The sequence below is a fragment of the Myotis myotis genome, unplaced genomic scaffold, assembly GCF_014108235.1.
Source record: "Myotis myotis isolate mMyoMyo1 unplaced genomic scaffold, mMyoMyo1.p scaffold_m19_p_11, whole genome shotgun sequence".
In the NCBI taxonomy this organism is placed as follows: domain Eukaryota; kingdom Metazoa; phylum Chordata; class Mammalia; order Chiroptera; family Vespertilionidae; genus Myotis; species Myotis myotis.
The window spans coordinates 54,572,147-54,589,213 of NW_023416315.1; the positions used below are offsets into that span (position 1 = coordinate 54,572,147).

Genomic DNA, 17,067 nt, shown 5'->3' on the forward strand with positions numbered 1-17,067 from the left:
TTGAATATTTGTATTTCACTTAATTGAATGTCATTACTTAGATTAACAAATATCTTTTTTTTAAAACAAATTTTTATTGTTTTCAGAGAGGAAGGGAGAGGGAGAGAGAGAGAAACATCAATGATGAGAATCATTGATTGGCTGCCTCCTGCATGCCCCCAACTGGGGTTCGAGCCTACAACCCAGGCATGTGCCCTTGACCAGAATCGAACCTGTGACCTTTCATTCCACAGGCCAACGCTCTATACACTGAGACAAACCAGCTAGGGCAGATTAACAAATATTTTAATTAAAACTGCCAATCTACAACTTTATTAAGACAACAGTAATATTCAAAGTGTTTTTTGTTTGTTTGTTTGTTTGTTTTTTTAAGAAACAGCACTTGAACAAAAGATTTCCAGTCTCACCTATCCCATAGATTCCTACGTTCTGGTACAAAACAAAACAGAAAATTAGTTATATATAGCTCCCCACTGTAGGATAACTAAACCACTTGCAACAAAGTACACCTATAATATATGAAACCAAGCTACTCCACATTTATAATAAAACTAGTGGTCCAGTGCACAAAATTCATGCACGGGGGTGGGGGGGTGGGGGAGTGTCCCTCAGCCTGGCCTGCACCCTCTCCAATCTGGGACCCCTTAGGAGATGTCCGACTGCTGGTTTAGGCCTGAAACCTGCAGTTGGACATCCCTCTCGCAATCTGGGACCACTGGCTCCTAACCGCTCACCGGCTTGCCTGCCTTATCGCCCCTAACCATTCTGCCTGCCAGCCTGCTGGCCCCCAACTGCCTCCTCTTGCCGGTCTGCTCGCCCCCAAATGCCTCCCCACCCCCGCTGACCTGATCGCTCCCAACTGCCCTCCCCTCCTGGCCTGATCGCCCCTAATCGCCTCTGCCTCAGCCCTGCCACCATGGCTATGTCCAGAAGGTCTCCTGGTCTAATTAGCATATTACCCTTTTATTAGTATAGATAATAAAAGAATTGAAAACCACAACTAACTCAATACATCTCTGATGGTGTACTAAGAAACTGTCCTTCCTACCAGCTGCAAAAAAATTCCATCTATTATAACTTATACAAGGAGAGGGGGAATTTTGTAATGTTACCCAGAGGATGTTACCAAGACCTCTTAGCAGAATACTGAATTAGAATGCTCAGTAAATTCTCAGTAACTTGCTAAATTTTATGCTTTATTAACCCCTTAATACTACACTTTTAGACTACAGGGAATTAGCCCTAAGTTGAAGGTAAAGATAAAATTCTTGTTGAGTTAACCAGTACTCATTAAAAAATGTAACCATGCCTTTTTATTACTGTGTACAGGAGGATAAGAGAGCTTTCTTTAGTAATCACATCACTAAGGAAATACCTGGTTTTGAACAGAAGAAAGGACACAAAGAGTAAGTTAATTTTGTGGAATAAAACACTGCAAGGCCAGGAAGTGTAGTATGTACACAGAACTGTCTTGGAAAGCACAAGGTGTTGGGCTACCTAAGTAGATAGTCATTAACAAGGGGGAGAAAAAGGGCACAAAAGAACTGAAGGGCACATACCCAGGTTATGGTATGTTATGGTTCCCAAGAACAAAGGAAACCACCAGAGCCTTGTTTACATGGCTCTTTACTACCATATCTCAGGCCAATGTTAACATTATGGATTCAGATTTTTGAAAACCACCCTGAGAACTGTTAATAGATAAGTGTGTTCCAGGTTATATAGTCAACAGTAAAAATAATCTTTTTAAAAGAGGCAGTGGTAACATGGAGATTGTCTAAATGTACGTTTAAGTCAGATTTCAAATAGCAATAAATAAATGATACTTTTGTTTACTAAAGCATATGATTTGAATAAAAATAGAATCTGAATTTACTCACGGGGCAGAAGTAAGATGATTATGTACACTCCGACTTTCCTTAAAAAGCATTCTGGAAAAATTTAAAGGACACAATTAATTTTTTATAGTAGATAAATAATATGATAATCACTTTATCATTTCAATCATTTGATTTTCAACAATCTATTATTTGCTTATTTACCAAGTAAAAGTTATCAGTAAATTCAATAATCAATTTTACACAGTTTTATATTACCTCTATTTTAAATCATTAACAGATCAACAGATGTCTTCTGTTGATTTAAGATGGAATGCTTTAAGATGACAGGTTGAGACAGCCAAGTCTAATACTTAACTCTTTAAATTGTAAATTAGTTTTGAGATACCACTCTATATTGAATACTTTCAACAGAACCTATTGCTATGCCTCTTTTTCTGTACTATTCTAGATCTTGTATTCAGTCCCTTATCTTCACAATACCCATATGAAGTTCCCCTTCCAAAGTTCAAAGCCATCTTTCTCCCTACTACAAAATTTAGATATGAAAAAGAAAAAGTGGTCGGTTAAAAAAATCACCTTATGTATATTCTACATCACTATGTCCATGTGACTCATTCTTTAGTCTTTTAAGTACTTGAAGTTTGCAAAGCACAGAGCATCTGAGATGATTATACAGAATTTTAAACGTATTAGGTTCTTAGCAAAATGAATGTCATGTATGTGTGTGTACAATGTATCTTTAATAACAGCAGTAAGAAGAAAGTAAATAAATAAAATCTAGGATGTCATATTTCTTACCTTGCCTGCATCCAGCCCTTAGGCCACAATGGTTTCACCTCTGTCTCCATAAAGGATTTAAGATAATCCTCAGCAGACTGGCTTTTATTTGGCTCTAACTCATAGCATCCCAATTTGATCTCAACAAGGTTACATAACAAAGTTCTAAACAGATTAAAAATATATATTTATATATAAATCTGACTGAAAAATTTTAGAAAATTAAGCTTGAAACAGATTTTTTTAAAAGCACATAAATCTGACAGCAATAGTAAAGAATTATTATCTGAAGAAATCAGATAACATGAAGATAAATAATTTTTATCATATATTATTCATTGCACTATAGCTAAATCCCCACATGAAACAATTTCCTTTGATACCTTTAATCTAGGCACCAAAGACTGAAAGAGATAGTCCTACAACTAAACCCTTACTTGGGGTACCGAACTGCTGATAAGCAAGATGACTGACAACACAAGTATATTGAGTCCTTTTCCTTCTGAAACCAGTACATGGCTTACTCGATAATTGAATAATTAGCTTTAAAAAATCATTATATAAAAATAAAAGTTATAGCATTCTAAAAATAATAGGACCATGTCAACCTTCCCTTGAATAAATTTTTTCTATATACTTATCTTTGGTTGTTCCCAATCTAGTCTTCGACTTATTGTAGATTCTTTTTATGAAAACCTTACATCTCCATTATCTACTTAGTTACAAGTGAAGGCTTTGGTTACAACTTACCTAATGGTGTCATCCCAGTGGAATTTCTTTCTTGGTCCTATGACACGTTTCCCTGGTTTCTCATCATCATCTTCCTCGGATCCATTTTTTTCTCGTTCTTCATCTGTTTGCAACCTAAAAATAAAAAACATTTTGTAAAGCAGAGTTTTAACTCAACATTGCATATAATAATACACTCCCTAGAAACTTGTTGAATTGCTTCACTGGATGTTAATTTAAAAGACAAGGTAAATAGGAAATCTACCATTCTACGTAATACTTTGAATTTCATTTGGGGTTATAAAGTCATTTGGTAAATAAGGTCTTCAAACTATAATATAAAGGCATGAATACTTATTTTTTAGTTCAGAATATATTTGTGTCCAATCTCAGATAGTCAAGTTGGTCAACATGTGAAATGTCTGACCAGTGGTGTCAGCTCTTGCTTTGACCACACCCATACAATAAATCAACAGACCTTTCACCTTTGAAATCAAAGCAATTAAGTGGGAAGTGAAGTGTCATTTAGAATATATTTATTAGGTAAGTTTTAAATATTTTGATAAAAACCCACCTATTGGCATAATACCCACATATAGTACAAAAACCCACATATACAATTTTAGAGGTAAATATATATCTCTACTTGGTGGTAAAGTCTACTTAACACCAACCCTTAACACCTAAAAATATTTATCAAACAAAACCCAGTTCAAATAGAATAAGTACATACTTGGCACACTTAGCTTGACTACGAGCCTGGCAGTCCTCCTGGTATTTAAATAGCTGTTGAGGCATGACATTGCTAACAGCCAGTTTCAGTTTTTGCAGAGGTTCTCTTAAACGATCATCCTAAGAAAAAAAAAAGTTTTTTCAAACATATTTACAAAACTTAATTTGTAAGCAGGTCCTGAAATGATGAACATTTATGCTTTTAGACATTAATTATAAATATGAAATGTTTATATAATTAAGTACAGACATTGGTTTTACAATACTGACTGTTCATAATGCACATTGGATATAAAATTAGTATGACCATACTTCCCAAGGAAAGTCTGTTTTTGCCTATTGCCCTAGCATAATTATTAATAATGCTCCTTTACATTCCTAGAAATGCCTCATGTTTGGCTGACGAATTACATGAATACTTTAACTGTAATACAAATGATCAAATAGAGAACAAAATCTACATTGTGCAGACCACTACTGGATAATCTCATTATGATGGGGAACAAGTACCACAAGGAGAGAAACTGCTTCCGAACACTGCAACACATGATACAGCATGGAAGACTACCAACAGGATGTTGGTTGACATCCTGTTCTCTCATTTATTGTTAGTAATTGTGACTTATGTTGCAAGCAAAAATGCAAGGTAAGACCAAAATAAAAAAGGAAACTGGAAAACTCTTATTCACATGGGTTCAGAGCAAAAAGCAAGTAAATTTGTATCTGCCAGCTTTAACTAACCAATTAAATTATTTTCATCTTGCAAATAACAATATATGTAATTATTAAAACACATTTTTATTACTGTCATAGGTGCAGATATATTATACAACTTTTCTTTTCTTCACTGACACAACTATTTTTAAAATGTGATTTCTGGTAAGGATAGGATTTTTAGGAATACAGTTACCATATTATGGCAGGTATACTTTACAAATTAAAACATTTTATTTCATCAATAAACATTTATCTTATTAATAAAACCAAACTCAAATATTACTACTAATAAGCATTTACCTCTTTCAGGCATGCCAATGAATATTATTGCAACATCAAAGTGTCTGCTATAAAATCCCCATTTTTCAAAATGTGAACATCCAGTATATCACATGGTTCCTGGGTGATAGTGTTCACACAGCAGTAAAACTGTATGGAGGCACACTCCGCGCTTTCTTCCCTCTCAGGCCTTCATCTTCTAAACCAGGGGTCCTCAAACTTTTTAAACAGGGGGCCAGTTCACTGTCCCTCAGACCGTTGGAGGGCCGGACTATAGTTTAAAAAAAACTATGAACAAATTCCTATGCACACTGCACATGTCTTATTTTGAAGTAAAAAAACAAAACGGGAACAAATACAATATTTGTATTTGCATGTGGCCCGCGGGCCGTAGTTTGAGGACCCCTGTTCTAAACTCTATGGGACCCCACAAGACTTGCAACCAGGGGAGCAAAAGTCAGCAGCATCTCATCTTGGGCTAACCCCCTAAACCTGTCTCCAAGGCCCCTTTTCTTTGACTTTCCAGAGAACCAGAGCATCCCCGCCTAGAGTCTCTCTTGTTGCTTCTTCTATCATAAGTCCTTTCTTGTTTCACTTTAATAAACATACCCTCAAAATAAAATTAAAAAAACTGTATGGAGTTCCACCACAGGTAAAGACAGATAAATTTGAATTACATAATGTTGAGTGTAAAAAGGCAAGCTGCGAAACAAAATAGACAGTATGACTCAATTTATATGAAGATCAAAAACATGTAAAACCAAACGATTTAATGCTTAGGTTTACAAACATGTGTGATAAAAGTCATATAAAGAAATGCAAAGGTAAGATAAACACCTTTCTGCCTTAGCCAGTAGATCTATACTAACCGGTCATCTTCCAGACATCCTTCTGGACAAAGCCACAGTGGTGAGGGCCGAGGCAGAGCTAGTTAGGGGTGATGAGGACGGCAGGGGAGAGCAGTTGGGGGTGGTGAGGCCGGTAGGGGAGAGCAGTTGGAGGCGATCAGGCCGGCAGGGGAGGGCAGTTGGGGGCAATCAGGCTGGTAGGCAGAGGCGGTTAGGGGCGATCAGGCAGGCAAGCAGGTGAGCAGTTAGGAGCCAGTTGTCCCGGATTGCGAAAGGGATCCCAGATTGGAAAGGATGCAGGGCGGGCTGAGAGACCCTCCCGCCCTGTGCACGAATTTCTTGCACTGGGCCTCTAGCATTAAATAACTTCAAATACCAAACCTGAAATGTCCCTTACAAAATATTTTACAATATGCAAAAAATTGTCTTCCTACTTCTAATTATTATTTTTATTAATAAGGAGCTAGGCATAGACACAAATTCTGAGACCTTAGATAAATTTCACTAGTTCATTAACTGCTTTGAATTGAGAAAGAACTATACTTTCTCAATTCAAAGAAGTATTTTATTAACAGAAGCTGAGTACCTACTGTAAAGAATTCCATGTCTGCCTGGCTAGATGTGGCTGAGCGGTTGAGCATTGACCCAGGAACCAAGAGGTCACTGGTTCGATTCCCAGTTAGGGCATATGCCCGGGTTGTGGGCTTGATCCCAGAAGAGGCGGGTGTGCAAGCAGCAGCCAATCGATGATTTTCTCTCATCATTGATGTTTCTACCTTTCTCCCTCTCCCTTCCTCTCTAAAATCAATAAAAGTATATACTAAAAAAAACCCACAAAAAACATTGTCTGTCAGATCACACCTAATACAGTGAGCCAGACATATTTATTCTCCCATTAGCACCATGATAGACCTTGGATAGCCATATTGTGCTGTGTGACTCCCACCCCCAACCAGAAAAGTTTAGGTTGACCCAAAATATTAAAATCAGATTGTCTGACCTAGGAATTTGGACTGGGATGAGTGAACTGAGTCAGTTTCTGTGTGTGGCTTTTCTGTGTAATGTAAAACCTTGAGAATCAAGTAATCTTATCTGCAGATGTACATAACAGGATAAAAATGAGATGTGGGGAGAGAGGTAGAAAAAGAGTTAATCCAAATGATCAGTTCCCATCCTTCCTGGCTGCGTTCTTTTTTTTTTTTTTTTAAATATATTTTCTTGACATTTTTACAGAGAGAAAGGGAGCGGGATAGAGAGTTGGAAACATCGATGAGAGATAAGCATCCATCAGCTGCCTCCTGCACATCTCCTACTGGGGATGTGCCCGCAACCAAAGTATATGCCCTTGACAGGAATCGAACCTGGGACCTTTCAGTCCGTAGGCCGACACCTCTATCTACTGAGCCAAACCGGTTAGGGCCTGACTGCATCCTTGCCCTTAGTTCCATGAAAAACCTTTATTCATAGAAAAAATGTCCTTGTTTGTCTTAAACTACATTCAAGTTATTTTCTGTTACTTGTAAGTTATAAATATTTTTTAATTATAGAGGCAAAAAATCATTAAGTGAAAAGTAATCAGGACAATAAAGGCATGAAAAACCATTTTATATGAAGTGAAGAAGGAGACATAACAAATGCTTTCAAAAACATGAAAGCGATGAAGTGGACAAATGATTAGATTTGTGGATGAATTCAAAGGTAGAATTAGGACCAACAGCTTAGAAAGCACCTGGGTTTGGCACAGAGCATGGAAGAACTTTCTGATATTATCCTATACTAGAGGCCCAAAGCATGAAAATTCATGCAGGCGTAGGCCTTCCTTCCCCCAGTTGCTGACACCGGCTTCCCTCCAGCACCTGGGACCTGAATTGGCTTCCCTCTGTCCCCGGCTTTGTCAGGAAGGACGTCTGGAATGACATCTGGTCTAATATGCATATTACTCTTTCATTATTATAGACTAGAGGCCTGGTGCACAAAATTCGTGCACAAAGGGGTGGGTCCCCTCAGCCCAGCCTGCACCTTCTCCAATCTGGGACCCCTCAGGGGATGTCCGACTGATCCCTGGGATAGGGCCTAAACTGCAGTCTGACATCCCTCACACAATCTGGGACCACTGGCTCCTAACTGCTCACCTGCCTGACTGCCTGATGGCCCTTAATTGCCGCCCCTGCCAGCCTGGTCACCCCCAACTGCCCCTCCCACCGGCCTGGTTGCCCCTAACCGCCCCCCTTCCCCCCGGCGGCCTGGTCACCCCCAAATGCCCCCCCTGCTGGCCTGGTCGCCCCACGCAGCCTGTTATTTAGTAGTCCATCTGATTGTTTCAGTTGTGACAGCCCCTGGCTTTTTATATATTGGGATAATATAAGCCCAGTGACTGAACGGCAGAATGACCAGAACGACCAGAACGACCGCTCGACCAGTCGCTATGATGCACACTGACCACCAGGGGGCAGACGCTCAACGCAGGAGCTGTCCACTGGTGGTCAGTGTGCTCCCACAGTGGGAGCGCTGCTCAGCTAACCGGGATGAGCGCTGCTCCCACAGCAGCCGATCCCCGCAGGCCACGCCCCCCACCAGTGCACGAATCCCGTGCACTGGGCCTCTAGTAATGAAATAAGTTTCTGACCATGAGAGCATTCATCTTGGACAATCACTTAATGGGGTTGCAGTAGAGGACAATCTAGCAAAATATGGATAATTACACTAGATAATTTTTAATTTTACATGCAACCCTGTGATTCTTTCCATTGGTCTGCATAATATCTGTAGAGATCCATTTCTGGAGTAAGAAAATTGAATTATAAATATGTCAGTTTATTTGCTGAAGGCAAAGTTGTGTTAGCTGTGCAATAGGTTAATTTACTAGTCCAAGAATCTATGCCTTAGAAAATATTATTTCTCACCTAAACCTATCTATTATTGAAAAGTAATTTTTTTCAGGGGATCCAATGTGCCATTAATATTCATACAACATGACTATAAAGCAATTAATATGCAAAATCCCCCAAAAGAAACCAGTCTCTTTATAGGTTATAAACCTCTCAATGTAGATATCATTGTTTCTCCTCTTACCTGGACGTTAAGATGTAGCTTCTTTAGACGCTTTACCAGTGTTTCTTTATTGCATGGCACAAACGCTTCAAGATGGGCGTAGACACCACTACGAATGACGGGGCCTAGTTCCTGCAGCTGTAACTCAATGCTGACCAAAAACAACAAATAAATAGTAAAGAATTTCTTTCAGGTAGCAACAGCCAAGCAAGGAGGCAAAGGAAGTGATTCTTTTCTCATTTTACATTTCCTAGACTGTATTTTTCAAGGAAAAGTAATTAATAGTGATGCTACAGAAAATTTCGATGAGCTTAGTTTCAGAGAACTTATATAATCTCAAACAAGCTGGCAAGTAATATTTTTCATGGCTGCAACCAAGTCTACATTTTTGGGGAAAGCACAGGAACTCCATTATTAACCAGAAGTTCCTTTTCTCGAAGAGATATTATACGCCCTTCAATCCTTACAATTACTATACTAGTGAGTCACATATGAGTTCTTAGAGTACTTTTTCCTTGGTTGTTTGAAAATTTCAGATTCAAAAGAGGTAAAACTTTTCTGGCTGCACATACAGACTGTTTCATCCATCTTTGATTACTTTATTGGGCCTGTATTACAAACTAGGTATTTAACAGCCTGTTTGAACAATGAAATCGTTTAACAATGCATTTCTCAGAATGTACCCCCATTCTTTTTAAAAAAATATATATTTTATTGATTTTTTACAGAGAGAAAGGGAGAGGGATAGAGAGTTAGAAACATCAATGAGGGAGAAACATCGATCAGCTGCCTCCTGCACACCCCCTACTGGGTATATGCCCACAACCAAGGTACATGCCCTTGACCGGAATTGAACCTGGGACTCTTGAGTCTGCAGGCGAATGCTCTATCCGCTGAGCCAAACCGGTTAGGGCCTTTTTTTAAAAATAAATATGTATTTTACTGATTTTTTTTACAGCGGGGAAGGGAGAGGGATAGAGAGTTAGAAACATCGATCAGCTGCCTCCCACACAGCCCCTACTGGGGATGTGCCCGCAACCAAGGCACATGCCCCCAAATGGAATCAAACCTGGGACCCTTCAGTCCCCAGGCCGACACTCCATCCACTGAGCCAAACCGGTTAGGGCTGTACCCCCATTCTTAAGCAGTGTATTTAAGTACACATCTCTCACAGATCTATATTATTTTTTCCTAAGAATTCCAATCTTCGAAGGCTCCAGAAGTAGCCAACTAAAAACACCTGGCACCCAAAGTGTGATTTTCAGTTATTTTTACATTTATTTCACAGAGAAACAAAGTTCTCTTGAAGTGGTGAACTTTCTTGAGCCCTGCCTCCTACTTTCTACCAGCTCCTTTTCCTTCTTTAAGTGAAATCTATCCAAAGGCAGATTTCTATGCATGAAAGTTACTATGAATGGGCCTTGAACCTGATAACAAATTATGAGTATGAGATCACTACAGGTTCTAAATGAATGAAAATATACTGGGACCATCTGCTATTAACCCTTTGCGGTCGTTTGTCTACTCTCAGCCACCAAAGCTTTTTTACCGTTCCGGTTGTATGTCTGCTCTCAGCCACCACAGCAAGGAACCATACGCATCTTAACTCTATTTATTCATGTGTCAGTTCGTAATTTCTCTGAAAGCTCTTAAGTGTCTAAGCGACCTTGTCATGAACCAGAACAATGCCTCGACAAATCGGAGATATCGAAACTCAATATAAACAAACGCAGTCGTTCCACACTCGCCATGCAAAACACCGTGGCGAGTCAGTCGCCTTTTGAGAGTGAAGAAATCGACAAGCTTCGGAGATACTTCGCAGAATTTCAAATAAAGCTTTACAAATGACGTTTAACTGTAATTAGGCATTCTCGCTTGTTAAGATATTTCAAAATAATACTCCAAAATGGCAAAAAAAAAAAGTTACCGAAAGAAGTGTACTGCGAATCTGAAAGTATCAATGAAGAGTTTTATTTTGGCACCTTGAATACTGACTCTGACATAGAAAGTGATAACGTTTGTAGTGATTCTACTAGTAGTGACGTAGTTCCAAAAAAGAATTAATAAATCTTGTTTATCCTTCATAATCTTGCATGTTATGTATCACTGCTCTTTCAATGGAAATTAATTCCGACCAGTACGACACCCATGTCCAAATTTAATATGACCGCAAAGGGTTAAAGGCACTAGAGAACAAATATTGGGTTCTGTTGAGTAAATAGGCTGGAAACTCACTTTTATATCCCTGTCTACACAAAACTCTCCTTTGTCTCTGGAGAAGTTTCAAAGAAATGAAACATGGAAATCTGTAGTGGAAGCAATAGCTATCTTTGTAAACAAGATTCTCCTACTGAGGAATATTTAGTGATAACTATGGTATCATCCTTTCTACACAGAATTCTAGAAATACAGTCATTTTCCCAAAGGTGATATATGGCACATCTTCCTACCACGTAAACTTCCTCTTTCTAAAAAAATCATTCTTTTTCTTTTTTTAAAAAAATATATTTTATTGATTTTTTACAGAGAGGAGGGGAGGGAGATAGAGAGTTAGAAACATCTATGAGAGAGAAACACAGATCAGCTGCCTCCTGCACAATCCCTAGTGAGGATGTGCCCACAACCAAGGTACATGCCCTTGACCGAATTCGAACCTGGGATCCTTGAGTCCGCAGGCTGACGCTCTATCCACTGAGCCAAACCGGTTACGGGGGGAAAAAAAAATCATTTAAAACACTAATAATAAGAAAAACTCAGTCCAAATGAATTCTGGAATCTACTGAATTTCCTGGAGTTTCCTCAAGTATTCCAGATATCCTACCAATATTGTCCAAATAATACAACCACTGAAAACTAACTGAAGAAATCTTAGGGAACAATAACCCAAATTCAAAATCCCAAATATCTCTTTACCTTAAAGCAAAAATTCAAAAGCCTGTTGATGTGTTAACTAATACTAGACAAGAGGTGTGTTCATCCCTCTTGTCCCTGAATAACTACTTAATTCAGGTGGGCTGGTTCTAGGGTTACCTAAATGAGACTTGGTATGGAACAGGTTAGAAATATGTTTGAAAAACTGTTTGGGATTCCTCCAATTGCAAAGCAGCCCCTCAAAAGAGTAAGGAAAAGCTGTGGCTTGTGATCAACCCTTTCACTTTGCTAACCTTCAATTCAAAGAAAGAGAAACAGACAGACAGGCAGACCAATTGGTAAGCCCATTTATATTGAGACTAGAGGCCCGATGCACAAATTTGTGCATGGGTGGGGTCCGGCCAGCCTGCCCTGATTGGGTCGATCAGGCCAGCTAGCCGGGGGAGGGGCCTCAGGCAGTTGGCTGGCCGGCCCTGCCTCTTGGTTGAACTCCTAGTCAAGGGAAAAATTTGCATATTAGCCTTTTATTATATAGGATTCACATCACACTCACAAGCTCCTTAAAGGAGCATCTAACAATGAAGGAAGACAGATCTTACTGCCAAATATCCAATAGGATTGGTAGTACCTGCCTAAAGCATTTGTTGAGCAGAATTGTCAGGCTGAATTAGAATAATAGGCAAAGCATCAAGATTTTATTAGCAATGTCAGCTTGAAGTAAAGGAGGAAATAGGGGATGAAATCAAGCCAGCATGTTGTTAATTTTTTGATCCAGGTCAAATTCATTAGGCTAAAAGTAAAAGGGTACTCTATTCCAACAAACTCATCTCTTTTTCTCTCCAGCCATGGTGAAGAGGAAGCAATGGTGAGGCAGAGCCAATACACCTGAATAACTTCATGGGAATAAACTAAACCAAATAATCATCTACCATATGTCCTTAGAAGATCAACTCAGTCTAGAGAAATAAGGGATTTTGGGTCAGGAAAGTGGACAAAGAGGCCAGGGTGGTATAATAAAGTGACTAAAAGAGAAAAAAAATTCAACTCAACACTACGGCTTGTAGAATTGGAGGCACACTTTCTATGAAATAAAAAATAGATGGGCCCTGGCCCACTAGCTCAGTTGGTTGGAGCATCATTCCAACATACCAAAGTTGCAGGTTCCATCCCTGGTTAGGGCACATACAATAATTAACCAATGAGTGCATGAATGGGTGGAACAACAAATCAATCTCTCCCTCTCTCTCTCAAAATTAATAAATTTTTAAAAAATTTAAGTAGATTGGCTCCAAAAAACCAGAGGATTTGTTTTAGAATAGACATGAGAGGAACTGACAGAGAAGCCAGTTAATGGAATGCTGCTATTCTGCTTATTTGAGATGTTATTTCCTGAGGATGGTCTTTTGATTCTCTCAGGGGAGCTATACTAGTAGCTGTTCCCTCTTACAGAAAAGTAAAATAAAAAAGAATTGTCTCCGTCTCAGGAAAAGGACCTGATCTAGTAAACTTAGGGCTTTCAAATGGAAAGAAAAAGAAGAGCTAGGCAGATCCCTGATTATGGAATCTGGGTCAGCTCTGATGAGAAATGTTATATTGTTTATTGAATCTGGGGTTTTACAGGAGCTAGGTAAAAGGAGCTGGTGCCAACAGGAAGCATTTGCCTTGCTTTCAGGCAAAGAGAAACAACTTGAAAAGCCCTGGATTAAATAAAGAAGAACAGGAACAAAATTTCACCATATTAGAAGTAGCATACTAGGTTGTATGTTTCATGAAATCCATGGTACTTAAAACAGTTTCAGTACTACAGCATAAGAGAATGCAATTCATTAAAATAGTTATCAGAACCAACAAACCAATCCATCCTTTATATCTTGAGAAACTATCTTCATTATATATTTAAAAGAGAAATAATAGTATTAAAAACATTGCTTTTTTGTTTCTTTCTAAATGATGCTACTGAACTACCAACACATTATTTTTCATCAGAGAAGTAAATTTTGCTGCTTTCCCCAGAATCATTTTTTTGTTTGTTTGTTTTTGGCGTTCTGCTTGCAGTCAATTACATATCCAATTTCCAATGGTCAAAATTTATAAGCCAATAGGTTTACATCTTATGAGAGCACAATATTAGAATCTGCAGCTTTATTAGAATCAAACTGTGAGAGTGAAAATGATCACTACTTTAAATATAACCTATATCATATATCAGCCTTCACCCTCTCCTCCTAAATCTAACTTCTGTCTTTTCCACATTGGACTCAATCTTATCCCACAATCATGATTTCTTAATTAAACCATACTTTCCACTTGGCTTTAAGAGTTCATAATGTATTTTTCCAAAGTCTGAAAAGTAGACAGAAAATTATACCAAATTTAATATAAACAGAGCTATCACAGAATGTTTTATATAAGTTGGTAAAATATACATATAAACCTAGAGTACTATTCAACCTGTACAGTGGTCACTTATAATATTGGAAGTTATAATATTGGAAGCTTTGATTATCGTAGGGGTCCAAAAGAACCAATACATGCAGAAGCATAATTTTGCTGAGAAACAAATGTTCATCATACATACTGGGAGGCTGAAAGGGAAGAGCTAATGTATGAGACTAGCCAGGAACTCAGTATTTGCATTTCAAAAGCCTACTATATACCTTTTATATTTTAAAATATGTTTGTATTAATTTTAGAGAGAGAAGAAGGAAGAGGGGAGAGGAAGAGAAAGGAACATTGATCAGCTGCGCCCACTGCCCCCCCACCCTACCCCATGCACCTGACTGGGGATTGAGCCTGCAACCTGGGTATCTGCCCTAACTGGAATCAAACCAGTGACCTTTTGGTTCACTGGACAATGACTAACTGAGCCACACCGGCCAGGGCGAGGCCTACTATATTTTTAAATAAATTCTTAAAGTTTAAATAATTTTTAAGAATTTTAATCAAAGAAGAAAATACTTACTCCAGAAGAATATTATTCATATCCTGTGTAAAGAATTTTTTCCTTCCTTCTTCATCAAAAAGTTTGGCAGCCTAGAGAAACATAAGATTGACAATATAACCCCTAATAAACACATTATTTGCTTCCATATTTATTTACTAAAGAATCAGCTCTTTGAGGATGGGGTTATAATTTTTTTCACTTTGTATTCTTAATACTCAATTTCATACCTGGCATAAGGAGGCAATTAAAGAGTGCTGAAACTATTTTAGTATACATACCATTCTTTCCGACTATGTCTGTATTTCTTTTCAATCTACCTAAATTCACAAAATTTCCATATAAGATTTTTTTAGTGTTTTGGTTGTCTTGTGTATTTTATTAATTTAAAAAAAATTTTTTAAAATATATTTTATTGATTTTTTACAGAGAGGAAGGGAGAGGGATAGAGTTAGAAACAACGATGAGAGAGAAACATTGATCAGCTGCCTCCTGCACACCCCCTACTGGGGATGTGCCCGCAACCAAGGTACATGGAATCGAACCCGGGACCCTTCAAACCGCAGGCCGAGGCTCCATCCACTGCGCCAAACCGGTCAGGGCTTGTTAATTTTTGTTGTGGTCTCCAAGATAACAGAAAGCAGATGTCTCACTTTCTACAGACATTATTGTTTACAATGTGTATCATATTCTACACTTTATACCCATTACCTTGTTAAATACTCATAACAACTGGTGAAACTGGTATTAAACCCTCATTTTACAAATAAGGGACCAAAATCTTTAATAGGTTATAGGATATGCCCCCAAATCACACGGCTACTAAGTGGTGGACCTAGGACTCAGACCAGACGCGTCGTAACTTCTCCTCTGTAACACTAACACCCTTAGTTCTACCTAATTACATACTAACAAAGAAAACATTAGCCTAGGTATAAGCAAAAATTAATTCAATGAGCTTAAGGATAATATTTTCATCATTTTGTTTGTCACCTTAACCAGCCTGACAAGAAACAAAGAGTGTACAAACCAAGACAATCTACCATAAGCAAATTTTACTGGGGAAATTACAAAGAACAGTTCATCTTGATTTCCATGAGATGTAAAAAATCAAGCCTGATCTAATAATCCGATATAGTCACATGCTGATTCTGTCAATCTACCAAGCATCTGACAATTTTACATGCTGTAAATAGAAGAATAAAATTTCTGAGATGTATCTCAGCACTTCTTAGAAAGGATGCAGACTGGTGTGTGTAGGGAGTAGAAATAGGAAGAAAGCCAGAATGAAAACTAAACTTCAAGAAAGAGAAACAAAAATGTCAAGAGGCTGAACACTGGAAGAATGTTTCAAAGCGAGAAAAGAGCAACAAGGACAAACTCCTCATCAGACAAACACAAGGATGAATTCTCATCTCCTGAAGAAAAAACACCATCTTGTATTTTAAAGAAAAAATATGGAGAATTCATAGACATCAGTAAATAAAACGAATCTTCTTACTCCTGGCATTACTATTACAGAGAAAAATTACAGTTTTTGATATCTGAAATGTGACAGTTTTACAAGATTGAAACACATTCATTACTAAGCAGTTTTGTTTATTAAATGAGAATGAATTGCATATAACACAGCAGAGGAAGTGCAAACTATGGAGCTTGATGGTCCTGCCTTTAAATCTTCACTTTGAAATATGTCTCAGCCACTTAAAAATCACATGGCCATGGCCAAATGACTTAACCTTTTGAACCTTGGAATACTACCTATCCCATATGATTGTTCGAGGGTTAGACTGACTATACAGTATGTAAAGTACACTAAGTCCAGTCAGGGCACGGTCTCCTCAATGGTAAATGGTGCCTTGTGACTGTGGGACACTGTACACTCAATACACAGTACAGGCATTTGCTAAATAAACAATAGCAATTATTATCAATTACATGTTGGAAAACCTGGGTCACATCATCAGCACTTTTTAAAACCTATAAAGCATCTAGCGGTGGGGCAACATGGGAATAGCAAAAAGGATATACTTTGGAATCTAGACAACCTGTTTTTAAGTTCTGGCTCCACCACTTACTAGTTGGACTTGACCAAGCTATTTAACCTATCACTTAAGTTTCTCAACCACAAAAAGAAAACAATACGCCCTAGCCAGTTTGGCTCAGTGGATAGAGCGTCAGCCTGTGGACCACAGGGTCCCCAGATTCGATTTTGGTCAAGCGTATGTACCTTGGTTGCAGGCTCCTTCCCAGCCTGGGCCCTGGTTGGGTCCTGGTTGGG

At 38.4% G+C, this 17,067-nt stretch overlaps 1 protein-coding gene across 6 annotated transcripts in view; it reads right to left on the reverse strand.

Moving 5' to 3' along the window:
- Positions 1–17,067, reverse strand: part of UBN2 (ubinuclein 2) — an 88,145-nt gene that overhangs the window by 26,890 nt on the left and 44,188 nt on the right. For 5 of the 6 annotated variants that reach the window (XR_004970983.1, XM_036329007.1, XM_036329008.1 and 2 more), the window contains exons 7-12: positions 14,808–14,878; positions 8,996–9,125; positions 4,081–4,199; positions 3,369–3,482; positions 2,640–2,783; positions 1,881–1,931 (exon numbers count right to left, since the gene is read on the reverse strand). Coding sequence is in view for 5 of the 6 variants with exons in the window: in XM_036329007.1 (XP_036184900.1) it covers positions 1,881–1,931; positions 2,640–2,783; positions 3,369–3,482; positions 4,081–4,199; positions 8,996–9,125; positions 14,808–14,878 (629 nt within the window). In the remaining variant the exon portion in view is untranslated. The remainder of the gene's footprint in view (positions 1–1,880; positions 1,932–2,639; positions 2,784–3,368; positions 3,483–4,080; positions 4,200–8,995; positions 9,126–14,807; positions 14,879–17,067) is intronic. The other variant, XM_036329009.1, reaches the window with a different exon arrangement.